The 25,326-nt window shown below is 54.6% G+C and overlaps 1 protein-coding gene across 11 annotated transcripts in view; it reads right to left on the bottom strand.

Moving 5' to 3' along the window:
• Nucleotides 1–18,456: 18,456 nt before the first annotated feature.
• CACNA1A (calcium voltage-gated channel subunit alpha1 A) overlaps nt 18,457–25,326 on the bottom strand; it is a 416,980-nt gene continuing 410,110 nt past the window's right edge. For 7 of the 11 annotated variants that reach the window (XM_074384539.1, XM_074384542.1, XM_074384543.1 and 4 more), the window contains 8 exons: nt 25,106–25,206; nt 23,543–23,652; nt 23,297–23,435; nt 23,022–23,135; nt 21,656–21,691; nt 20,359–20,545; nt 19,827–20,068; nt 18,457–19,246 (listed from right to left, as the gene is read on the bottom strand). In XM_074384539.1, the coding sequence (XP_074240640.1) occupies nt 18,536–19,246; nt 19,827–20,068; nt 20,359–20,545; nt 21,656–21,691; nt 23,022–23,135; nt 23,297–23,435; nt 23,543–23,652; nt 25,106–25,206 (1,640 nt within the window). In that variant the 3' untranslated portion in view covers nt 18,457–18,535. The remainder of the gene's footprint in view (nt 19,247–19,826; nt 20,069–20,358; nt 20,546–21,655; nt 21,692–23,021; nt 23,136–23,296; nt 23,436–23,542; nt 23,653–25,105; nt 25,207–25,326) is intronic. The other 4 variants (XM_074384541.1, XM_074384546.1, XM_074384547.1 and 1 more) reach the window with 2 other exon arrangements.

Below are 25,326 nucleotides of genomic sequence, written 5' to 3'. Positions count from 1 at the left end.
GCTTGATTCCAGGAGATTGAGGTGGTAGTGAGCTATGATGGTGCCACCGCACCCAGCCTGGGTGACACAGATCCTGACTCAAAAAATAAATAAGGCTGGGCGAGGTGGCTCACGCCTGTAATCCCAGCACTTTGGGAGACTAAGGCGGGTGGATCACCTGAGGTCAGGAGTTCAAGACCAGCCTGGCCAATGTGGTGAAACCCATCTCTACTAAAAACACAAAATTAGCCAGGCGTGGTGGTGGCCAGGTGCCTGTAATCCCAGCCACTCGGGGGGCTGAGGCAGGAGAATCACTTGAACCTGGGAGGCGGAGGTTGCAGTGAGCCGAGATCATTGCGCTCCAGCCTGGGCAACAAGAGCAAAATTCCATCTTAAAAAAAAAAAAAATTAGCTGGGTGTAGTGGCTCATGCCTGTAATCTTAGCACTTTTGGAGCCTGAGGCGGGCGGATCACCTGAGGCCAGTAGTTTCAAGACCAGCCTGCCTGACCAACGTGGAGAAACCCCATCTCTACTAAAAATACAAAATTAGGTGTGGGGCCGCGTGCCTGTAATCCCAGCTACTCGGGAGGCTGAGGCAGGAGAATTGCTTGAACCTGGAGGTGGAGATTACAGTGAGCTGAGATCTCGCCATTGTACTCCGGCCTGGGAAACCGGAGCAAAACTCTGTCTCAGATAAAATAAAAATAAAAGAAGGCCACTCTCTGCCTCCAACTGCTGTGTCCTCACTGGGATGAATGGTTCAGAGCAAGGTCTGAAGGGTCCTCCCTGAGAAGCCGTGCTGGTGAGTCCCTGCGGACCCGGGCTGTCCTCCCTATCCCTGCCCAGCTTGGCACCACATGAGGAGCCCTGTGGGTGGCCCCGACTCGGGAGTTCCCACACGGAGCTGAAGGCAGTGAGAACCCCCTGGGTTTACGCAGTGACCTCTGTAATAGCTGGGAACGCCTGTGGGATTCTGAGGCACCCACTTCTTCCCGGAGGGACACATTCCTGTCCTTTTCCTGTGTATTTATTTGTTAGAGATGGGGTTTGCTGTCTCCCAGGCTGGAGTGCAATGGCGTGACTGTGGCTCCCGGCAGCCTCAAGCTCCTTGGCTCAAACAGTCTTCCCACTTCAGCCTCCTGAGCAGCTGAGACTACAGGCATGTACCATGCTGGGCTAATTTATTTATTTATTTTTTTATTTTTGAGACGGAGTTTCAGTCTTGTTACCCAGGCTGGAGTGCAATGCGTGATCTTGGCTCACTGCAACCTCCGCCTCCTGGGTTCAGGCAATTCTCCTGCCTCAGCCTCCTGAGCAGCTGGGATTACAGGCACGTGCCACCATGCCCAGCTAATTTTATATTTTTAGTAGAGACGGGGTTTCACCATGTTGACCAGGATGGTCTCAATCTTTTGACCTTGTGATCCACCGGCCTCGGCCTCCCAAAGTGCTGGGATTACAGGCGTGAGCCACCGCGCCCGGCCCTATTTTATTTTTTTGAGATGGAGTCTTGCTCTGTCATCCAGGCTGGAGTGCAGAGGCACAGTCTCCGTCCACTGCAACCTCTGGCTCTCAGGTTCAAGTGATTCTCCTGCCTCAGCCTCCCTAGCAGCTGGGATTACAGGCATGTGCCACCACGCTCAGCTAATTTTTGTATTTTTAGTAAAGACGGGGTTTTACCATGTTTGCCAGGCTGATCAGGAACTCCTGACCTCAAATGATTTGCCTGCCTTGGCCATCCAAAGTACTGAGATTGTAGGCGTGAGCCACTGTGACTGGTCTGTATTTTTCTTTTTAATGTATTTTCTGTTAAATTATGTTTAATTATTTTCCCTTTTTTAGAGACAGCCTCACTCTGTCGTTGAGACTAGAGTGTAGTGGTGCGATCTTGGGTCACTCGCACCTCCACCTCCCGGTTTCAAGCGATTCTCCTGCTTCAGCCTCCCAAGTAGCTGGGATTACAGGTGCCTGCCACCATGCCCAGCTAATTTTTGTATTTGTGTGTGTGTGTGTGTGTGTGTGGGGGGGGGGGGTGCGGTATGGAGTCTTGTTCTGTCGCCCAGGCTGGGTGCAATGGCATGCTCCTCAGTTCACCACAACCTTCTCCTCCCAGGTTCAAGCGATTCTCCTGCCTCATGCTTCCCAAGTAGCTGGGATTACACGTGCCTGCCACAAAGCCCAGCCTAATTTTTTTTTTTTTTTTTTAAAGGCAAGATGGGGTCTTGCCATATTGCCCAGGGTGGTCTCGAACTTCTGGCCTCAAGTGATCTGCCCACCTAGGCCTCCCAAAGTGCTGGGATTACAAGCATGAGCCACCTCGCCCAGCCCCTAACTGGACTTTGGACTTCTGGTTTTGTTCTGGAAGTAGCGGGCCCTAACTCTCTCTGGCTGGCCGGGAGGGAGAGGGGAGAGATGGTTTCAATATCTTGAACCAAGCCGAACTTTGGACTATCTGAAGTTCGAGGACCTGGAGATTGTTGTTCTGAATCAGAGATTGAGGAGGGGGTGGGGCGGGGGTGTGGTGGACGTGGCCGAGGTAACTAGGTCTCAACCAGCAGGGGCGTGTCCTTACCTCAGGGAGATGGCAAGGGTGACTGGACGGGAGCCAGAAACCAGCTGGGTGCAGATTCGAGTCTCATCGTTTTTACAGTTGTGTGACATGAGGCAAGTAATCCAGCCGTTCTGATTCTTATTTTTCTTTCTTTTTTTTCTTGAGACAGAGCTTCTCTCTTGTTGCCCAGGCTGGAGTGTAGTGGTGTGATCTCGGCTCACCGTAACCTCCACCTCCCAGGTTCAAGCGATTCTCCTGCCTCAGCCTCCCGAGCAGCAGAGATTACAGGTGTGCACCACCACACCTGGCTTATTTTTTCTATTTTTAGTGGAAACAGGGTTCCACCGTGTTAGCCAGGCTGGTCTCGAACTCCTGACCTCAGGTGATCCACACGCCTCAGCCTCCCAAAGTGCTGGAATTATAGGTGTGAGTCACTGCGCCCAGCCATGAGTATTACTTTTCTTTTCTTTTCTTTTTTTTTTTTTTTTTTGAGATGGAGTCTTGCTCTGTCACCCAGGCTGGAATGTAGTGGCCTGATATTGGCTCACTGCAGCCTCCACCTCCCGGGTTCAAGCAATTCTTTCTCGGCTTCCTGAGTAGCTGGGATTACAGACGCCCACCACCACACCCAGCTAATTTTTCTATTTTTAGTAGAGACGGGGTTTTACCATGTCGGCCAGGCTGGTCTCGAACTCCTGACCTCAAGTGACCCACCAGCTTCGGCTTCCCAAAGTGCTGGGATTACAGGTGTAAGCCAGCACGCCCAGCCTGACTCTTAATTTTCTGATGAGAAACTTTCTCCTTTGGATGCTTTGAGGCCAGGTGTTTGAGACCAGGTTGAGCAATACAGCAACACCGCGCCTGGCTGAAACCCTGTCTCAAGCAAACAAAAAGGTTGGGTGAGGTGGCTCGCGCCTGTAATCCCAGCACTTTTAGAGGCCAAGGTGGGTGGATCACTTGAGATTAGGAGTTGGAGACCAGCCTGACCAATGTGGTGAAACCCCACGTCTACTGAAAACACGAAAATTAGTGAGCCATGGTGGTAGGTGCCTGCAGTCCCAGCTACTCAGGAGGCTGACTTAGGAGAACTGCTTGAATCCACGAGGTTGCAGTGAAGTGACATCATGCCACTGCACTCCAGCCTGGGCAACAGTGACACCCTGTCTCAACAACAAAAGAGGAGGAGGAGGAGGAGGAGGAGGAGGAGGAGGGAGAGGAGGGGCAGGGAGAGGCAGGAGAGGAAGGAAAAGCAGGAGGAGGAGGAGACTGCTTCTGACTTTGTTTTTCCTTTTTTTTTTTGAGACGGAGTTTCGCTCTTGTTACCCAGGCTGGAGTGCAATGGCGCGATCTCGGCTCACCGCAACCTCCGCCTCCTGGGTTCAGGCAATTCTCCTGCCTCAGCCTCCTGAGTAGCTGGGATTACAGGCACGCGCCACCATGCCCAGCTAATTTTTTCTATTTTTAGTAGAGACGGGGTTTCACCATGTTGACCAGGATGGTCTCGATCTCTCGACCTCGTGATCCACCCGCCTCGGCCTCCCAAAGTGCTGGGATTACAGGCTTGAGCCACCGCGCCCGGCCCTTCTTTTTTTTTTAGATGGAGTCTCACTCTGTTGCCCAGGCTGGAGTGCAGTGGTGCGACCTGGGTTCACTGCAGTCTCTGCCTCCCAGGTTCAAGCAGTTCTCCTGCCTGGACTCCCGAGTAGGTGGGACTACAGGAATGTGCCACCATGCGTGGCCAATTTTTGTATTTTTAGTAGAGATGGGGTTTTACCATGTTGGCTAGGCTGGTTTCAAACTCCTGACCTCACATGATCTGCCTGCCTCAGCCTCCCAAAGTGCTGGGATTACAGGCGTGCGCCACTGTGCCCTGCCTCAAGTTCCGGATTCCTTAACCAGTTAGATTTTATTATTATTTAAAAAAAAAAAAAAAAATGCCTGTAATCCCAGGCCTGTGGGAGGCCAAGGCAGGTGGACCGGTCTGGCCAACACGGTGAAACCCCGTCTCTACTAAAATTACCAAAATTAGCCAGGCGTGGTGGCGGGCCCTTGTAATCCCAGCTATTCCCGAGGCTGAGGCAGGGGAATTGCTTGAACCCTGGGGGCGCAGGTTGCAGTGAGCTGAGATGGCGCTAATGCACTCCAGCTGGGCGGGCAGCAAACGCGAACGGAAAAGTGGTCTCACGCTTTGGCTGTTTGCCGTGTGGCGTCCAGGTGGTGCTGGCAGCCTGCCTCCTTCTCGACCCGTGCAGACGTAGACCTCAGGGCCAAGGGCCCCTGGATCCTGGAGCTCTCTGACACTACCTCGAGCAAGGCCCTGGACCTAAGTGTGTGAGTTCAGATTCTAATTTAATTTTCCAATGGAGTTATTTTTTTTTTTTTTGAGACATGGTCTGACTCTGAAGGCTGGAGTGCAGTGGTGGTGCAATGTCGCCTCTCTGCAACCTCTGCCTCCCGGTTCAAGGAATTCTCATGCCTCAGCCTCCCGAGTAGCTGGAGTTACAGGCATGGACCACCACGTCTGGCTAACTTTTGTCTATTTGGTAGAGACAGGATTCATCATGTTGGCCAGGCTGGTCCCAAACTCCTGATGTCGGGTGATCCGCCTGCCTCAGCTCCCAGAGTGCTGGGATTGATTACAGGTGTGAGTCACGGCTCCTGGCCTTTTAAAAAAAATTTTCAAAAATCAGTAGTATTATCCTTGAGACAGAGTCTTGCTGTGTGTCCAGGCTGGAGTGCAGCGGCGTGATCTCAGCTCACTGCAACCTCCACCTTCCAGGTTCAAGGGTACTGGAACTACAGGCACACCTGGCTAATTTTTGTATTTTTAGTAAAGACAGGGTTTCGCCGCGTTAGCCAGGATGCTCTCAATCTCCTGATCTCGCGATTCGCCCGCCTAGGCCTCCCCCCGTGGTGAGATTGCAGGTGTGAGCCACTGCCCCCAGCCCCAAGCCCTGCATTCATTAACCGGTTACAGTTGAGTGGTCTCACCTTTGTCTGTTTGCCATCTGGCCTCCAGGTGGCGCTGTCTACTTGCCTCCTCCTCGACTTGTATAGACTGCCACCTCAGGTCAACCAAGAGACCCCAGGCGACTGTCCCTGGAGCCTGGAGCTCAGGACACCACCTTGAACAAGGCCTGAGACTTGATCTTGTGGCGTTTTGAATCTTATTTGATTGCTCAATTGATTATTATGTTGTGGTCTTTGATCGGACAGGGTGGTCCTTGAGGCTCAGGAAGCAGTTTTTGGAGATGAAGGTGCCTGGGTGCTCTTAAAACATTTTTCTGAGCTGGGCATGGTGGCATGTGCCTGTAGTCCCAGGTACTTGGGAGTCTGAGGCAGGAGGATCCCTTGAGTCTACAAGTTCCAGGCCAGCCTGGGTAATATAGCAAGACCCTGACACACTCACTTTCACTCACTCTCTCTCTCCACACACACACACACACACACACACGCACACACACACAAGCTTGATGTAATCCCATTTGTTGACTTTTTCTTTAGTTGTCTGTGCTTTTGAGGCCTCACACACACACAAATCTTTGCCCAGACCAACATCTGAGCATTTTACCAATGTTTTCTTTCCATTTTTTGTTTTTTTGAGATGGAGTCTCGCTCTGTCACTCAGGTATAGTGCAGTGGCTCAATCTCGGCTCACTGCAACTTCTGCCTCCTGGGCTGAAGCGAGTCTCCTGCCTCAGTCTCCCCAGTAACTGGAATTACAGGCACCCACCACCACAGATGGCAAATTTTTGTATTTTTAGTAGAGACAGGGTTTCACCATATTGGCCAGGCTGGTCTCGAACTCCTGACTTCATGATCCGCCCACCTCGGCCTCCCAAAGTGCTGGGATTACAGGGGTGAGCAACCTTGACTGGGCCAGTTTTTGTATTTTTGTAGAGATGGGGTTTTACCATGTTGCCCAGGCTGGTCTCAAACTCCTGGACTCAAGTGGTCTGCCTGCCTCGACCTCCCAAAGTGCTGGGATTACAGGGATGAGCCACCATGCCCGGCCTCCAAAGTTTTCTTCTAGGAGTTTCATAGGTTCAAATACATACATATATACATATGTATGTATTTTAATTATACTTTAAGTTCTGGGGTACATGTGTAGATGGTAGAGGTTTGTTATATAGGTATACATGTGCCATGGTGGTGGTTTGCTGCATCCACCACCCTGTCATCTACATTAGGTATTTCTTCTAATGCTGTCCCTCCCCAGTCCCCCGACCCGCTGCTATTCCTCTCCGAGGCCCACCTGCCTTGTTTTTTGAGACATAGTCTCCCTCTGTTGCCAGGCTGGAGTGCAGTGGCACAATCTCGGCTGACTGCCACCTCCGCCTCCTGGGTTCAAGCGATTGTCCTGCCCCAGCCTCCTGAGTAGCTGGGACTACAGGTGCCTACCACCACACCTGGCTAATTTCTGTATTTTTAGTAGAGACAGTGTTTCACTTTGTTGGCCAGGTTGGTCTTGAATTCCTGACCTTGTGATCTACCCACCTCAGCCTCTCAAAGTGCTGAGATTACAGGTGTGAGCCACTATGCCCAGCCCATAGTTTCAAATCGTAGATGTAGGTCTGTAATACATTTTGATTTGATTTTTTTTATGTGGTGAGAGACAGGAGTTTAGTTTCTGTTTTTTTGGTTTTTTTTTTTTGAGATGGAGTTATGCTCTTGTTGCCCAGGCTGGAGTGCAGTGGCACGATCTTGGCTCACTACAACCTCTGCCCCCCGGGTTCAAGTGATTCTCCTGCCTCAGCCTCCTGAGTAGCTGGGATTACGGTCATGCACCACCACGCCCAGCTAATTTTGTATTTTTAGTAGAGACGGGGTTTCACCATGTTGGACAGGCTGGTTTCGAACTCCTGACCTCAGGTGATTCCCCCCGCCTCGGCCTCCCAAAGTGCTGGGATTACAGGCAGGAGCCACCGCACCTGGCCAGGAGTTTAGTTTCATTCTTCTGCACATTGCAAGCCAGTGGCGCCTTCTCGGCTCACTGCAACCTCTGCTTCCCTAGTTGAAGTGATTCTTCTGTCTCAGCCTCCTGAGTAGCTTGGACTATAGGCACCTGCCATCACACCTGGTTGATTTTTGTATTTTTGTTGAGCACCATTTTATTGAAGAAACTGTCCTTTCTCCACATATATATATATATATATATATATATATTTTTTTTTTTTTTTTTTTTTTTTTTTTTGCAACAGAGTCTCGCTCTGTTGCCCAGGCTGGACTGCAGTAGCATGGTTTTGGTGCAACCTCTGCCTCCTGGGTTCAATCGATTCTCCTGCCTCAGTCTCCCGAGTAGCTGGGATTACAGGCGTGCTCCACCATGTATTTGTATTTTTCATAGAGATGGGGTTTCACTGTGAAAACCCAGCCAGGCTGGTCTCGAACTCCTGACCTCAGGTGATCCACCCGCTTTGGTATCCCAAAGTGTTGGGATTACAGGTGCGAGCCCTCACTCCTGGCCCCCCAACTATATGTTCTTGGTGCCTTTGTTGAAGATGAGTTGGCTGTAAATGTGTGGTTTTATATTGGGAAGTTAACAAAGTGGATCATCCTCGAGCCCAGGAATTCGAAGCTGGACCTATAATCATGCTACCACACTCCAGCCTTCGTGAGAGAGTGAGATCCTGGCTCAAAAAAATAAGACTTGCAAGGTGGCTTGTGCTTGTATTCCCAGCACTTTGAGAGGCAGATCATCTGAGTTTGGGAGTTTGAGACTAGCGTGATCAACATGGAGAAATCCCGTCTCCACTAAGAATACAAAGTTAGATGGGTGTGGTGGTGCATGCCTGTAGTCCCAGCTACTCAGGAGGCTGAGGCAGGAGAATCCCTTGAACTAGAGAGGTGGAGGTTGCAGTGAGCAGAGATTGAGCCATTGCACTCCAGCCTGGGTGACAAGAGCAAAACTCTGTCTCAAAAATAAAAATAAAGTAGATCTGGCTGGTTGCAGTGGCATGTGCCTGTAGTCCCAGCTACCTGGGAGGCTGAGGTGGGAGGATCGCTTGAGCCCAGGATTTCTGGGCTGTAGTACGCTATGCCAACCGGGTGTCCGCACGAAGTTACACATCAATATGGTGACCTCCTGGAAGCGGGGGACCACCAGCTTGCCTAAGGAGGGGTGAACCGGCCCAGGTCGGAAACGGAACAGGTCAAAACTCCTGTGGTGATCAGTAGTGGGATCACACCTGTGAATAACCACTGTACTCCAGCCTGGGCAGCATAGCGAGACTCCATCTCTAAAACATAAAAATAAAATAGAGTGGATCTCATGAAGATAGAGAGTAGATTGGTGGTTGCCAGAGGCTGGAAAGGGTTGGGGGAAAGTAGGGTGAGGAGAAGTTGATTAATGGGGACAAATACGTGGTTTGATAGAAGTAAAATGTAGTGTTAGATCATTAGGATGACTATAGTTTACAATAGTCTATCAATAGTCTATAGTATAGTTCAAACTAGCTAGAAGAAAAGAATTGGACCGTTCCAGCATAAAGAAATGACTAGGCCGGGCGTGGTGGCTTATGCCTAGAAACCCAGCACTTTGGGAGGCCAAGGTGGATGAATTGCTTGAATCCAGGAGTTTGAGACCCGCCTGGACAACATGGCAAAATCCTATCTTTACTAAACATACCAAAAAATTAGCCATGCGTGGTGGTGCACACCGGTAGTCCCAGCTGCTTGGGAGGCTGAGATGGGAGAGTCATCTGAGCCTGGGAAGTTGAGGCTGCAATGAGCCACGGCTCATGCCTGTAATCCCAGCACTTTGGGAGGCCGAGGAGGGCAGATCACATGGTCAAGAGATCGAGACCATCCTGGCCAACATGGTGAAACCCCATCTTTACTAAAAATAAAAAAATTAGCTGGGTGTGGTGGTGCGCCTGTAGTCCCAGCTACTCGGGAGGCCAAGGCAAGGAGAATCACTTGAACCCAGGAGGTGGAGGTTACAGTGAGCAGAGACTGCACCACTGCACTCCAGGCTGGATGACAGAGCATGACTCTTTCAAAAAAAAAAAAAAGAAAAAAAAGAGGCCAGGTGCAGTGGCTCACACCTGTAATCCCAGCACTTCAGGAGGCCAAGGCAGGCAGATCATTTGAGGTCAGGAGTTTGAGACCAGCCTAACCAACATAGTGAAACTCCATCTCTATTAAGAATACAATAAAATTAGCCAGGTGTGGTGGTGCATGCCTGTAGTCCCAGCTACTTGGAAGGCTGAGGCAGGAGACTTGGTTGAACCCAGGAGGTGGAGGTTGCAGTGAGCCAGGATCGTGCCACTGCACTCCAGCTTGGGCGATGAGCAAGCTCCTGTTGATAGATATATGTGCCCATATATACATGGGATTGGGCAGGAGGGAGGTGGCCTTTTGCAGGGCTGCAGGGGCAGGTATGAGGGAACCAGGGTTGGGTGAGAGGGGCTGGGCCTGATGTAAAAGTGTGCAGGGCTGGCTGGGGCTGGGGGAAGCTCACGGGGAGAAGTGATAGCCGTGACGGGTTTGACAGGAGACCACAGCGTGGGACCGGCCACCCTTCCAGGCAGGGCAGGGGCGGCAGAGACAGGAGCCCAGATGGAACGTAGGCGCCGTGTATAGCGGACGTGACTGTCATCGCCGATTGAGGATGTGGGTGGGATGACATTGGTTTCTGTGTCTGTCCTCTCTGCAGTCTCCTGCGACGGCTGCCCCCGTCTGCTTGTCCTCACCTGGCCTTCAGGCGGTGCTTAGTGACCTCAGTGAGGGAAGCGGAGCGAGTAGTCATCACGCTAACCGTGTACTCGAGACAGATGCCCAGGGAGAAGCCAGTTCCCGTTCGACTCACGGTGGGAGACAGAGCCGGGCACCCAGTGAGTCCTTGGCTAGCCGCGTCCCACAATGCAGGGTCATCTGTGGACACGGTCTACGCCTCCTTTCTTGCTTGTATTACTGCTGTGGGTTGAATAGCATCTGCCTCAGGCTGTTTGGACTGCTATAGCAAAGTATCGTAGACTGGGCGATTTATAAACGACAGAAACGTGTAGCTCACATTTCTGGAGGCACGGGAGTCTAAGACCAGGACTTTCTTTTCTTTTTCTTTTGAGACCGAGTTTCACTCTTGTTACCCAGGCTGGAGTGCAATGGCGTGATCTCGGCTCACCGCAACCTCCGCCTCCTGGGTTCAGGCAATTCTCCCGCCTCAGCCTCCTGAGTAGCTGGGATTACAGGCACGGGCCACCATGCCCAGCTAATTTTATATTTTTAGTAGAGACGGGGTTTCACCATGTTGACCAGGATGGTCTCAATCCCTTGACCTCGTGATCCACCCGCCTCGGCCTCCCAAAGTGCTGGGATTACAGGCTTGAGCCACCGTGCCCGGTTTATTTTTCTTGAGATGGAGTTTCGCTGTTGTCTCCCAGGCTGGAGTGCAGTGGTGTGATCTCAGCTCACCGCAACCTCTGCCTCCCGGTTCAAGCAATTCTCCTGCCTCAGCCTCCTGAGTAGCTGGGATTACAGGCATGTGCCGCCATACCCGGCTAATTTTTGTATTTTTAGTAGAGATGGGGTTTCGCCATGTTGGCCAGGCTAGTCTCAAACTCGTGACCTCAGATAATCTGCTGGCCTTGGCCTCCCAAAGCAGTGGGATTACAGGTGTGAGCCACCTCGCCCAGCCTCTTTTTGAGTTTTGAGACAAGGTTTCGCTCTGACACTTGGGCTGGTTTACAGTGGTGCAAAGACAGCTCACTCTGGCCTCAACCCCCTGAGCTCAGGCAATCCTCCTACCTCAGCCTCCAAAAATACTGAGATTATAGGCATGAACCACTGCGCCTGGCCTGTTTTATCACTCTTTTTAGCTTTTTTTTTTTTTTTTTTTTTTTTGAGATGGAGTTTCGCTCGTTACCCAGGCTGGAGTGCAATGGCGCGATCTCGGCTCACCGCAACCTCCGCCCCCTGGGTTCAGGCAATTCTCCTGCCTCAGCCTCCCGAGTAGCTGGGATTACAGGCACACGCCACCATGCCCAGCTGATTTTTTGTATTTTTAGTAGAGACGGGGTTTCACCATGTCGACCAGGATGGTCTCGAACTCTCGACCTCATGATCCACCCGCCTCGGCCTCCCAAAGTGCTGGGATTACAGGCTTGAGCCACCGCGCCCGGCTTTTTTTTTTTTTTTTTTGAGACACTTTTTGGAGTCACCCAGGCTGGAGTGCAGTGGTGTGATCTTGGAATCACTGCAACCTCCGGGGTTCAAGTGATTCTCCTGCCTCAGCCTCCCGAGTAACTGGGACTACTGGCACATGCCACCAGGCCTTGCTAATTTTTGTTTTTTGTTTTTTTTTTTTTTTTGAGACAGAGTTTCGCTCTTGTTACCCAGGCTGGAGTGCAATGGCGTGATCTCTGCTCACCGCAACCTCCGCCTCCCGGGTTCAGGCAATTCTCCTGCGCCTCAGCCTCCTGAGTAGCTGGGATTACAGGCACGCACCACCATGTCCAGCTAATTTTTTGTATTTTTAGTAGAGACAGGGTTTCACCATGTTGACCAGGATGGTCTCGATCTCTTTTTTTTTTTTTTTTTTTTTTGAGACGGGGTTTCGCTCGTTACCCAGGCTGGAGTGCAATGGCGCAATCTCGGCTCACTGCAACCTCCGCCTCCTGGGTTCAGGCAATTCTCCTTCCTCAGCCTCCTGAGTAGCTGGGATTACAGGCACGCGCCACCATGCCCAGCTAATTTTTTGTATTTTTAGTAGAGATGGGGTTTCACCATGTTGACCAGGATGGTCTCGATCTCTTTACCTCGTGATCCACCTGCCTCGGCCTCCCAAAGTGCTGGGATTACAGGCTTGAGCCACCGCGCCCAGCCTAATTTTTGTATTTTTAGTAGAGATGGGGTTTCGCCACCTTGGCCAGGCTGGTCTCAAACTCCTGACCTCAAGTGATCTGCCCGCCTTGGCCTCCCAAACTGCTGGGATTACAGGTGTGAGCCACCGAGCCCAGGCCTGTTTTATCACTGGTATTTGTAAGAGGCTGGCTTTGCTGGGCTGGTGAGGCTTTTTCCAATGCACAGTGAAATAAAGGCAGCTTCCTGGCTGGGTGTCCTGTCCCCAGACCCCCTGCTTCCAGGTATTTCCCTAAAGTCGGGCCTTCACCCCAGCATTGCCCTGAGTTCCCAAGGAGCCAGAAGTCCTGGAAGCTGGGGTGCTCTGGCTGGGCCCCCTGCACAGTCCTGGCTGTCTCACAAGTCCTCCAGCTGAGTGATGTGACCCATCCGTGTCTCCACCCCAGTCCTCTGATGGCAGCTGAAGGAGATCAGGATATGTTACTCTTAGCAATATATCACTTAGAGACCAGGCACAGTGGCTCATGCCTGTAATCCAGCACTCTGGGAGGCTGAGGTGAGTGGATCGTTTGAGCTCAGGAATTCGAGACTAGCCTGGGCAACATGGCAAAATCCCATCTATACCAAAAATACAAAACATCACCAGCCATGATGGTGTCGACCTGTGGTCCCAGCTACTTGGGAGGCTGAGTTGAGAGGATGGCTTGAGCCTGGGAGACAGAGGTTGCAGGAGCCACTGCACTCCAGCCTGGGACACAGAGCGAGAATGTCTCAAAAACAACAAACAAAACAACCCAAAAAAACAAGGCCAGGCTCACGCCTGTAATCCCGGCACTTTGGGAGGCCAAGGCGGATGAATCGTGAGGTCAGGAGATTGAGACCAGCCTCGCCAACATGATGAAACCCTGTCTCTACTGAAAATACAAAAGTTGGGGCTGGGCGCGGTGGCTCACGCCTGTAATCCCAGAACTTTGGGAGGCCAAGGCCAGCAGATCACGAGGTCAGGAGTTTGAGACCAGCCTGACCAACATGGTGAAACACCATCTCTCCTAAAAATACAAAAATTAGCTGTGTGTGGTGGTGCATGCCTGCGGTCCCAGCTACTGGGGAGGCTAAGGCAGGAGAATCACTTGAACCAGGAGTCACAGGTTGGCAGTGAGCTGAGATAGCGCCACTGCACTCTAGCCTGGTGATAGAGTGAGCCTCCGTCTCAAAAACAATATCTATCATCTTCAGTTAATCAATCATCACCTTTAGCATCATTATTATCTCTATTATTCTGAGCTGAATCCAATACAAATCAGTAGATGGGCCAGGCGAGATGTCATACCTCCAGCACTTTGGGAAGTTGAGGTGGGTGGATCAGGAGGTCAGGAGATCGAGACCATCCTTGCCAACGCGGTGAAACCCCATCTCTACTAAAAATACAAAAAATTAGGCGGGTATGGTGGTTGATGCCTGTAGTCTTAGCTACTTGGGAGGCTGAGGCAGCGGAATTGCTTGAACCCAGGAGGCAGAGATTGCAGCAAGCCGAGATCACGCCATTGTAGTCCATTCTGGTGACACAGTGAGACTTGGTCTCAAAAAAAAAAAGAAAAAATCAGTGATGGCCAGGCACAGTGGCTCACACCTATAATCTCAGGACTTTCAGTTTGGGAGGCCAAGGTGGGCGGATCACCTGAGGTCAGGAGTTCGAGAGTAGCCAGGCCAACCTGGTGAAACCCTGTCTCTACTAAAAATACAAAAATTAGCTGGGCGTGGTGGTGCATGCCTGTATTTGGGAGGCTGAGGCACAAGAATCACTTGAACCCGGGAGGCGGCGGTTGCATTGAGCCGAGATCATGCCACTGCACTCCAGCCTGGGCAACAGAGTGAGATCCCGTTTCAAAAACAAAAAAGTGACATAAATTTTTCTTTGTGGAGGTGTCCTCTCCCGCATCTCCTTACCAGAGAGAGTAGAGCTACTCCTCACTGGAGATAGTCCCAAGTTGAGTCTACATAAACCATACTCAAATAACTCACTCACTCTGTTTTTTTTTTTTTTTTTTTTGAAACAGGGTTTTGCTCTGTCACCGAGGCTGGAGTACAGTGGTGTGATCACACTTAACTGCAACCTTGACCTCTTGGGCTCAAGTGAGCCTCCCACCTCAGCCTCCCAAGTAGCTTAGACCACAGGCATGCACCACCGCACCCGGCTAATTTTGGTATTTTTTGTAGAGATGGAATTTCACCATGTTGCCCAGGCTGGTCTCGAACTCCTGGGCTCAAGAGATCCTCCTGCCTCAGCCTCCCAAGTAGCTTAGACCACAGGCATGCACCACCACACCCGGCTAATTTTGGTATTTTTTGTAGAGATGGAATTTCACCATGTTGCCCAGGCTGGTCTCGAACTCTTGGGCTCAAGAGATCCTCCTGCCTCAGCCTCCCAAGTAGCTGGGACCACAGGTGTGTACTACCACGCTCCTTTTTTTTTTTTTTTTTTTGTATTTTAGTAGAGACAAGGTCTCGCCATATTGCTCAGGCTGGTCTCAAACTCCTGAGCTCAAGCAATCCAGCCACCTCGGCCTCCCAAAGTGCTGGGGTTACAGGCATGAGCCACCATGCCCAGCCAATGCCCGATGCTTGGGGTTTTGCACCGCAGGGCATTTCTGTGACATAGATGCCCTCTCAGCCTTCCAGTGGATGAGGCTCAAGCAACAGCCTGAGGGGAGGTGAGACCAAGGACTTGGCCAGGCTCCCCTCCTCTTCCTCATCCCTGACCCTCCTGCCTGTCTCCTGGGCAGCTAACACCCTAGCCTGATGGTGTAGGCTGCGGAGGCCTGGGGTCCACCTCTTGGCACTCAGACATAGACTTGGCCTTCGAGTTCAGGGCTCATTGAGGGCTTCGGCAGTGGACTTCATTCCTGGGGGACAGATGGCTGCAGCCCTGTTGGCAGTGGAGGGAATCGCATAAGCCCTGGCTCACCCCAGTGGCCCCTGGACACACGCAGCCCCAGCACCATGGGAGGCGGACCTTGGCCAAGAGGCCAGCTCTGCCATGGATGGGCAGCTTCTTTAGAGGCCTGTGGTGGCTGCCAGCCTGCCTGGTTAGAAAGGTAAAACCTTCCCTTCCTTCCCCCTCCTTCCCTTCTTCCTTCCCTCCCTCCCTCCCTCCATCCTTCCTTTTCTCCATTTCTTTCTTTCATTAAAATTTCTTTTTTTTTTTTTTTTTTTTGAGATGGAGTCTTGCTCTGTTGCCCGGGCCGGAATGCGGTCGTGTGATCTCGGCTCACCACAACCTCCACCTCCCAGGTTCAAGTGATTCTCCTGCCTCAGCCTCCTGAGTAGCTGGGATTGCAGGCGTGCGCCACCAAAATTTTGACTTCTTGTTGGACTGATCTTCTCCTAGATGTCATAATATTTTATTTATTTTTACTTTTGGTTATTTTTAGAGATGAGATCTTTCTGCATCACCCAGGCTGCAGTGCAGTGGCTGTCCACAGCTGTGATCATAGCTGGTCTCCACCACCTGGGCTCAAGTGATCCTCCTGCCTCAGCCTCCTGAACAGCTGTGAATACAGGTGGGTGCCACCACACTTGGCTTACCATTATTTTAGAAGGACTTCTATCTGTCTTGCCATCTGGAGTCTGCAGACTTCTTGCCCGAGGTAAGCTCATGCAGGCCTGTTGTCGGGAACGAGACCTCTCCGAAATGTCTGCCTTGATGCTACAGTAGTGATGGTGATAGTCAATAATAGCTTGCTATTGGTCAGGTACTATTCAGAGAACAGAAGCTCTCAAAGGGGTCTGGGACTCTGGGGATGGCTGAAACCCTTCTGGGGGTCCACAAGCCAAATTATTAATATTATTTGAGATGGAGTCTTGCTCTGTTGCCCAGGCTGGAGTACAGTGGTGCGATCTGGGCTCACTGTAACCTCTGCCTCCTGGGTTCAAGCTAGTCTCCTGCCTTGGCCTCCTGAGTAGCTGGGATTACAGGTGTGTGCCACCACGCCTGGCTAATTTGTGTGTGTGTATATATATATATATATATATATATATATATATATATATTTTTTTTTTTTTTTTTTTTTTTTTTTCTGTGAGATGGAGTCTCGCTCTGTCACCAGGCTGAAGTGCAGTGGCGCAATCTTGGCTCACTGCAACCTTGACCTCCTGGGATCAAGCGATTCTCCTGCCGCAGCCTCCTGAGTAGCTGGGACTACAGGCATCCGCCAACCATGCCTGGCTAATTTTTCTATTTTCAGTAGCAACAGGGTTTTACCATGTTGGCCAGGATGGTCTTGATCTCACGACCTCGTGATCCGCCCGCCTCGGCCACCCAAAGTGCTGGGATTACAGGTGTGAGCCACCGCACCTGGCCCACGATGGCCGCTTTTAGGTCGGACCTAAGCTCTGGGAGAAGTTGGAACCTGGGCATGGAGTGAGGGGTGCCCTGCCCTGCAGCCCAGCGAGGACAGCTTCCAAGGTCCTGGATAGGATCTTTGATTTTTGCTTTCCTGAGCTAACAACACAGCCAGCTCCCTCCACTGAGCCCCGTGACAGGAGAAGCTTGCATGGCTCTCTCTGTCACTGTGACAATTGCTCAGACGTGGCAAACAGCCAGGGATAGAGAGCTGCAGTGTCCTTAGCCTTCACCACTTTTTCTTTTCTTTTTTTTTTTTTTTTTTGAGATGGAGTTTTGTTCTTCTCGTCCAGGGTGGAGTGCAATGGTGTGGTGTTGACTCACTGCAGCCTCCGCTTCCTGTCCGTTTCCTGGGTTCACACAATTTTCCTTTCTCAGCCTCCTGAGCAGCTGGGATTACGGGCTCCCACCACCACGCCTGGCTAATTTTTGTATTTTTAGTAGAGATGGGGTTTCACCATGTTGGCCAGGCTAAGTGCTGGGATTACAGGCGTGAGCCACCATGCTGGGCTTTTTTTTCTGAGACAATCTCACTGTCACCCAGGCTGGAGTGCAGTGGTGGGGTCTTGGCTTATTGTAACCACCACCTCTTGGTCTTAGGTGATTCTTGTGCCTCGGCCTCCATCGTAGCTGGGATTACAGGTGTGTGCAACCACGCCCCGCTAATTTTTTTTGTATTTTTAGTAGAGGCAGAGTTTTGCCATGTTGGCCAGGCTGGTTTCGAACTCCTGACCTCAAGTGATCCATCGGCCTTGGCCTCGCAAAGTGCTGGGATTACAGGCCTGTGTCACCACACCCGGCCTCTTTCTAGGAGCTAACAAAGTCCCTCCTTGTATGATGCCCCAAGAGAGACCCTCCCAGGCAGTACTTGGCAAAGGGATAAAGACCACTCCCATCCAAAAGCCCTTTGACTCAACTTTTTTTATTTTTTTTTTTTCTTTTTGAATGTCATGCAATAATTCACAGTCCCAAGCCCACGGTTTTCAAACAAGTTAGGAAAAAAAGGACAAAAGAAGCAAAGGAAGTGGTGGTGGTGGTGGTGGTGGTGGTGGTGGTTTTTTTTCTTCTTCTTTTGTTATTTCAAGCAGGACCAAATGTCAGAAGAAAATGCCTCTTTTCTCAATCATTAATTTTGCTGTCTTTTAAAATTGTTTATTTTTTAAATTGATTTCTGCAGGCAGTAATAGTAGGGTTTGGTATGACCGGCAAGCACTCCTGTGTGTCTGAGAACGTGTGTGGATGTGGGTGTGTCTGGTGGTGGGTGTGGGGCGCTGGGGTTCCGGTTCCTTCCGGCTTCTTTGCCGCACTCGGCCACCAGCTCTCTTCATCAGGGAAAGGAAAGATTCAATTGAGATGATAAAACTCATCAATAGAAGCTATTTTTTCTCCCCATTTTTTCTTTTAAAAATGTTTTGTGTTTTTTTTTTGTTTTTTTTTGTTTTTTGTTTGTTTTTTTCCGTATTCCCCAAAGTTCTCCAAAAATGGCTGAGTTAATTCGAATCCCTTGGCTGTATGGTTTGTCTGCCCCCTGCCTCCCACCCGAGAGCCCCTGTCGTGGGTGGGGGAGATCGGGGCTGGCTGGGGGGCGCCGTGGCTGCCCAGGAGGGTCTCTTCTGGCTGAGGGTCTCTGCGGGACACCCTTGTGGCCCAGCCCTGGCCTCTCCAGCGTCTGGGGTCTCCCGGCTGGGCCTCTCCCGGGCCCTCTGTGCTGGGCCCCCCGCGGCCTCTGCGCGGCTCCTCGGGTGGGGGGGGTGCGTGGGGTGCGTGGGGGGCCGGGCGGGCGCCACCTCGCCCGGGCTTAGCACCAATCGTCGTCGCTCTCGCTGTAGGGTTCGTGCAGGCCCTTCCTGGAGCCTGGCCCGCGGGGCCTGGCCAGTCCATGCGCCGGGTAGTAGCCGTTGGGGAGTCGCCGGTGCCGGGAAGGCGAGGCGCAGGCCGGGCCCGAGGCCCGGGGAGTCCTGGGCGAGCGCCCCGTGGCGCCCGAGGACGCGTGTCGTGCGGGGGGTGGCGCGTCGTAGGCCCCGGCCATGGCCTCCTCGCCGCCCCCGCTGCCCGGGCCGTCGGCCTCGTCGTAGTCGGAGCCTCTGTAGTAGCCGTGGTGCCGGGGACCCGGGGGCCCCTCGGACACGTGCGGGCCGGATGCCGGCCACCGGGCCCCGCCATGGCGACAGGCCCTGGGAGACTCGCTCCGGGCCGGGCCCGGGACCCGCCGCTCCATCCTGGGCGAGCGGCCGCTGCTGTGGCCCCCCGTGGGCGGCCGATCTCCGGCCAGAGGCTCGGCCGCGGGGCCTGGGTACCTCCGAGGGCCGCTGGTGGCTGCCCGGCCCGGCCTGGCCACCGCCTGCTGCTGCTGCGGGGGCCCGGAGCCGCCGGCCTTACGGATCACAGGGGAATAGGACACGTGTGGCCGGGGGGTGGAAGGGGTCTGGGGGAGCTGGCGGCGGCCCCGCCGCGGAGTGCTGGTACCAGATGTTGAGGGGGCTGGGCTTCCACTTACGGAACTACTGCCCTACACGAAAATTGAAACAAAGGAAATCAAAAAAAAAGATACAACAAAATCAAAGGAGACACAGGATGGGGAGGGAGGGGGAGGAGAGGGGGACACAGGACATTTGAATGGAAAAAAGCAACAGCCACAGGGAGGAGGGAGGGGAGGAGGAGAGTGAGACAAAGAGGGAGGGGAGGAGTCGAAAACCAACACAACAAAGTGAAAAGAGAAATGAGAAATGGAGTTTTGTAAGTTTCGGGGTTAAAAATAGCAGAAGTTTCAAAAATTACTCACAGGCGTCCAGAGGACAGAAATCATAATCGAAACAAAAAGGGAAGCTGGGTTAAAGGAAAGCGAAGGGTCGGGCGGCGCCCAGAACTCAAATGTGATCCACAACCGAGGAGGAAGCAGCTGCGGGCGGCAGGGAGGGGGCGGGGAGCCATGTCTGCCGGGCACCCCCGTGGCTTAGGGATAGGAGGGGAGGTGGTCACAGCCGGGATTGGGGACCTTGGCCCGGGGTGGCCGTCGGATGGGGGTCCCCTTCTCTCCTCCCCGCCTCCTGGCCCGTGAGCCCAGCCTGCGATCACTGCGTCGCACCCACCTGCCGGTGCGTCATGTGCTCTCGGCCCTCGCTGGGCGAGCGGGACCAACGCTGGTCCCGGGCCCGCGCCCGGCCATGGTCCGGCCGCTCCTGGGTATAGCGGTCCTTGTCGGGTGGCGGGTGGTGGTGATGGTGGTGGTGGTGTCGATGCTTCCGATCCTTGGGCCGGCCCCGCTCCTGGTCCCGCTCCTTAGATGGCAGGTCCCCCGATTGGGTGGTCATGCTCAGGTCTGTCCCCAAGCCTGGGCCGGGCGAGACAGGCAGATGGTCATGAAGGAGGGCTGGGGCAGATGTGCACAGAGAAGGCCACCTGGGGGTGTGGGGGCCCTAGAGATCCCCTGGACTGAGGCAGGTCAGTGCGTGGTGGGGTCCCAGCCCCCAAGCCCCTGCAGCCGCCACCTGGCCCCATCTGTCCCCTCTCCATGGAGGCATCTCCCTTTCTTCTCCCTTCTTCCTCAGTGTCCCCTGCCCTGCCTTCTCCTCTCTCCTGCCCTCTGTTCCCCTGGTCCCTGAGCCCTGCAGTGCTGCCCACCTGTGTCTGCGTCGGTGTAGCGGCCCAGGGAGCGCTCGGAGGCACGGTGGCCGCGGTCGCGGCGCCGCTGGTGGTGCCGCTGGTTCTCCTCAGGCGGGACCCGCTCCAGCGAATAGTCGTCCAGGCGCCGGGCCTTGGGACCCAGCACGGAGGCTGAGCGCTTCATGGGGCTGGTGTCTGAGATGGTCTGGAGGGGGACAGGCCGGTGGGCTGAGGTCAGCAGCTGGCACCAAGTGGTCCCAGTCCTTGCCCCGCCCCATTGAGGCAGGCTGGCGGTGGCCTTTGGTGACTGGGGTGTGACCATCCTGGGGCTGGGGTCTGGGGGTGCTGTGGGGCCTTGGCTCCCCCTGATGAATCTGGGCCCTGAGTTTGGCCAGGCCTCTGAGGGTGGGACTGAGGACGCCTCTGTCCCTCAGAGACAGGGCTGCTCCTTCTGGGCCCATCCTGGGTTCTGACCAGAAAGATCTGATCCTCACCCTCCAGTCCTGGGGCCCAGCCAGGGTTTGGGCAGGCTCAGGTTGGCCAGAGGGAAGCCCTCTCCACATCCAGGGTGCAAACCTGGGAGCCCTGGTCCGCGCCACCCTCACCCCTGCCCCGCCCACCCTCACCCCTGCCCAGCCTGCTCTCCTGTGGCTGGCTGACCTATGGGCTCAGGACCAGGCGCCCGGCATGGCAGCTCCTCGTCCTCCCGGCTAATGGGGCTATGCTCACTGCCCCCCAAGTCTCCTCAGGCCTTCTGGCCAGGCCCAAACTAGGGAGCTCTGGGTGGGGCGGTGGGTGCCCAGGCACCCGAGGCTCTGGGGAGTCCACTCTTTTCCTGGTGCTGCACCCCTGGGGCAAGCCCTGATACAGAGGATTCTCTGCAGCAGGCAGAGGAGTGAAGGGAGGGAGATGTGGCAGACGCCCACCTCCCAGGGTCCAGCCCAGCTGAGCACTGGTAGCCCTGCTCCGGGTAGGGGCGCAGGACCAGGGGGCGGTGATGGTGTCAGGGGAAGAAGCCCCCTAGAAAGAGGTGCAGGGTGGGCCAGGCTCTTGGAGAGCCGGTGTCCCCCAGTGTGGGGGGCCCTGAAGAGAAGGGGGTAGGAGTGAGGATGGGGATGTCCCCACCCCACCAGGGCGCATGGGGGGCACACACAGGACACCACACATGAGGATGGGACTCCATGGGGGGAAAGGGTGCGATCGGCAAAGAAAGGGTAGGGTCCGGGGACGGTGAGATGACGGGACTCTCTGGAGGGGGGGTGGGGAGGAAGAGGGGACCGGAGCCCTGCTGGTGCTGGGTGGGCGCGGTACATACACTGAGGTTATTCCCACGTGGCCGGCCCCTCCTCCTCTGTCACAGCCCCATGGGATGGTGCACACAGAAAAAACAGAAAGAAGAAAATAAATATAAAAGGCAAGAGGGAGAGTGAGGTGGTGGTGCAGGGAGAGAAGCCAGGGAGGTGGGTGGCACTGGCATTAGGAGAAATTGGAGGGAGAAGGCAGGAGGAAAAGAAAAGTTAAAGTCCTGGTGGTTAGGTGTCCCAGGCCCCTGGGGCTGGTGTCCTCCATTTCCATGGGTACAGAGGAGACAGACAGGAGATGCAGACAGACAGATGGCAGAGGCACGGGACCAACAGGTGGGACGGTGCGGCCACGAGCCCCTGGCCCTGGGCTCTGCCCCATGCGATGCACACCCCAGCCCCGGACTCCAGCTGATGCTCAAAGCTTCCACGTGGTGCTCGTCAGCTAGGCTTGTCCCAACCCCCTCCTGGGGCCCAGCAGCTCCGTCCTGAGGGGCAGCGGCATGCATGCTGGGTGCTCCCCAACCTAGGTTCCCAGCAGCCAGAGGCCGGGCCTCGGGCGACCCTGGTCCAGCCAGGCACAGCACAGCCTTGCCCCGCACAGATGCCACGGCACAGCACACGGAAAGCTTGCCACAGCCACATAGAACACACGCCAGGGGCAGGCTCTTACAGCCACGCCCTGTTCTCCTCCAACGTTGGGCTGCGTGCATGGTCCCTTGCCACACGTCAGGTGGGCAGCCAGCCATGCCTTGGGGCTCTCTGTCCCATGAACCCGGGCCAACGGGATCACCTGCAGGTGGGCCTGGCAGCTGAGTGTAGCAGCCACACACGGACACACATCAAGCACACAACCCCATCCCTCCGTTCCCAGTGGCTCCCACGGAGACCAGACAGGAAATGCAAACCCAGCTGTTGCTACACCCATTTCAGACTCTGCTACTGCATTCTAGGAGCTGCCAAGTTCCCATACGCAGACACGTGTGCATGTATGTTACACGTGCAGCATGTATATGCCCATGTGTACATGCACGTGTGTAATGTGTGTGTGTGTTGGGCTGATCATGCCAGGTCTCACCTGGCCCTGACGAACCTCGCCGCACCCACAAATCTCCCGTCTGCAACCTCCAACCAGGGCAGCCAGAGACCATTTTGCAGTGACCACTGCCCTCTGCCCTGGGGGAGCCCTTCCCTCTCTCCTCTGTGAGGGAGGAGGGTCTGTGGGTGCTCCAGGTGTGGCCAGGGGGTGGGGCCTGCAGACTGCTTCAGAGGCCACAGGCGTCCCTACCCAGGCCTCAGTCTGGCAGAGAAGGGATGTGCTGGGCTGCCTGTGGGGGGTCCGGCCCTGCCCAGCCCCAGGGCAGGGGTGAAAGCCCTCACCTGGTTCTCTGCAGGGAGGCGGGGCATGGAGGCGGCCCGGCCCTGGCCTTCCATGGGGAGGTAGTGCTCGCTGTCCGAGTAGCCATCTCTGCCCATTGCTCGCATCTCCACGGACTGCGGGGTAGATGGCAAAGCTGGATGAGCCCTGGGGCCTGACCCCCCGATCCCTGGTGTCTGCAGAGGGAGGGAGCTGCAGGGGTGGGTGTGGGCTGGGACCCCTCCCTCCTGAACCGCCCAGGCCCGGGAGCTGTTGGGGAATCGGGGGACAGAGGCACCTGAGAGTTAGGCTGGCTGTTGGGCATGTCGGTCGGGGGGCCTCGCTCCGGGCTCCACGTGCCTGTCTTCTGGAACATTTCCTGGGCACGCTGGGTCACCCAGGATGGGCTTTCCTTGAGGCCGCTTTCGTGAGCCATCCTGCGTGGGGGACAGAGGCTGGGGTAGTGTGGGTGCTTGGGTGGCTTCCAGAACCTGGGGACCGTGGTACCCCCATGCTCCACCTCCCTGGCAGGGGCGACACTCACAGGGCTCCTTCTGGGTCCAGCTGGGTAGAGGGGAGGGCGTTCTGGCCGGGCCCCCCCTCCTGCGTTGGGGATGGGGGCTCCATGCGCTGGAACATGAGGGGTGTCCGGTCCTGGGGAAGGGGGCAGAGGGCAGTTTGAACAAGGGCAGTGTGGTCGGACAGAGCTACCCAGAAGGCATTGTGACATCCTCAATACGGACACACACACAGCACTCAGGTCTCATCCACCTAGACCCTTCCTGCCAATTCCACCCAGAACTGGGCCACTTCTCCCCCCTCCACCCAAGTCACAGCCCCAACCTGGTCCCGCCCCTCATCTGCTGGACCACTGCTGGTGCCTTCTCCTGCTCCTACCTTCAACCCCACTGTTTCTCCCACCAGAGCCACCAGAGGGCGCCTGTGAGCACCAAGGCAAGTCAGATCCCTCCTCTGCTTAGAACCTTCCATGGCTCCCACTCACGTGGGGTAAAAGCCAGAGTCCTTCCTGCACCTCCCATGGCCCTGAAGGATCTGCCCTGTCACCTCCTTGCCCTCATCTCCTCCCTGCTCTCTTCTGCCACAATGGCCTCTTTGCTGCTCCCCAAACAACCCAGGCACAGTCCAGCCTCAGAACCTTTGCACTGGCTATTCCCTCTGCCTGAACACCCTTCCAGGTGTTGCTTAGCTCACCACCTCTCCCCTTTTCTTTCAAGCCTTTGCTCACAGGTCCCCTTCTCAGGGAGGCTCCCCGACTACCCATTTCCCATTGCGTCCCCTCCTCTCCTGGGCACGCCTGTCTCCTGGATTCTTCTCCACTTTTCCCCTGACACTTCTTCCTCTTTGCTGGATGCTACATGATTCAGTCATTTGTTACTGTTGGCATCTTCCCCACTTGGAACATCTGCTCCCTGAAGGCAGGGATTCTGGCCTGTTCTGCCACGGCTGCACCCCCAAGGGCCAAGAACAGCACCCTGCATACAGTAGGTACTCAAATAAGTGTTGGTGGAGCAGCTGAATGAATCCACATTATGTGTCCTTGGTAAGAACCTTTTTTTTTTTTTTTTTCCCCCCAAGACAGGGTTTTGCTCTGTTGCCCGGGCTGGAGTGCAGTGGCATGGTCTCGGCTTGCTGCAGCCTCCACCTCCCAGGATCAAGTGATTCTCCTGCTTCAGCCTCCCAAGTAGCTGGGACCACAAGTGCATGCCGCCACATGCAGTTAATTTTTTTTTTTTTTTGTAGAAACGGGGGTCTTTCTATGTTGTCCAGGCTGTTCTCCCACTCCTGGCCTCAAGTGATCCTCCTGTCTTGGCCTCCCAAATAGCTGGGACTACAGGTATGCACCACCATGCCTGGCTAAGTTTTTAGTCTAGAGGGGGACGCTTACTGTGCTGCCCAGGCTGATCTTGAACTCCTGGCCTCAAGCGATCCTGCCGCTCCCCGGCCTCTCAAAGCACTGGGATTACAGGTGTGAGCTGCCCTGGGGCTCAGCCACCCTCCCCTTGGGCTCAGCCACCAGTTGGTTCCCATGGTGACATGCAAGCCACTGTCCCCAGCCCGGGTTTCCTCAGGGTGACGAATAACGCACCTGCTCCTCACGCATGGCCTGCAGCTTCTTGGCCTTGCTCTGGCGGTAATACTCCATGATCATCATGGCTGCATAGATCTTCCCCACCGTCAGGTCCGTGGCTGGGGGCACACACAGGGCCAGCTCACCATGGGCAGGTCTCCGTGGGGCCCTCATCCTGCCTCCATGAGCACCAGCCCGGGCCCACACTCTGCTCGGACCTCCTCCTTCCCTCCCTCTCC

The sequence above is a fragment of the Saimiri boliviensis genome, chromosome 14 (assembly GCF_048565385.1).
Source record: "Saimiri boliviensis isolate mSaiBol1 chromosome 14, mSaiBol1.pri, whole genome shotgun sequence".
Lineage (NCBI taxonomy): Eukaryota > Metazoa > Chordata > Mammalia > Primates > Cebidae > Saimiri > Saimiri boliviensis.
This window is presented reverse-complemented; position numbering and strand designations above follow the sequence as displayed.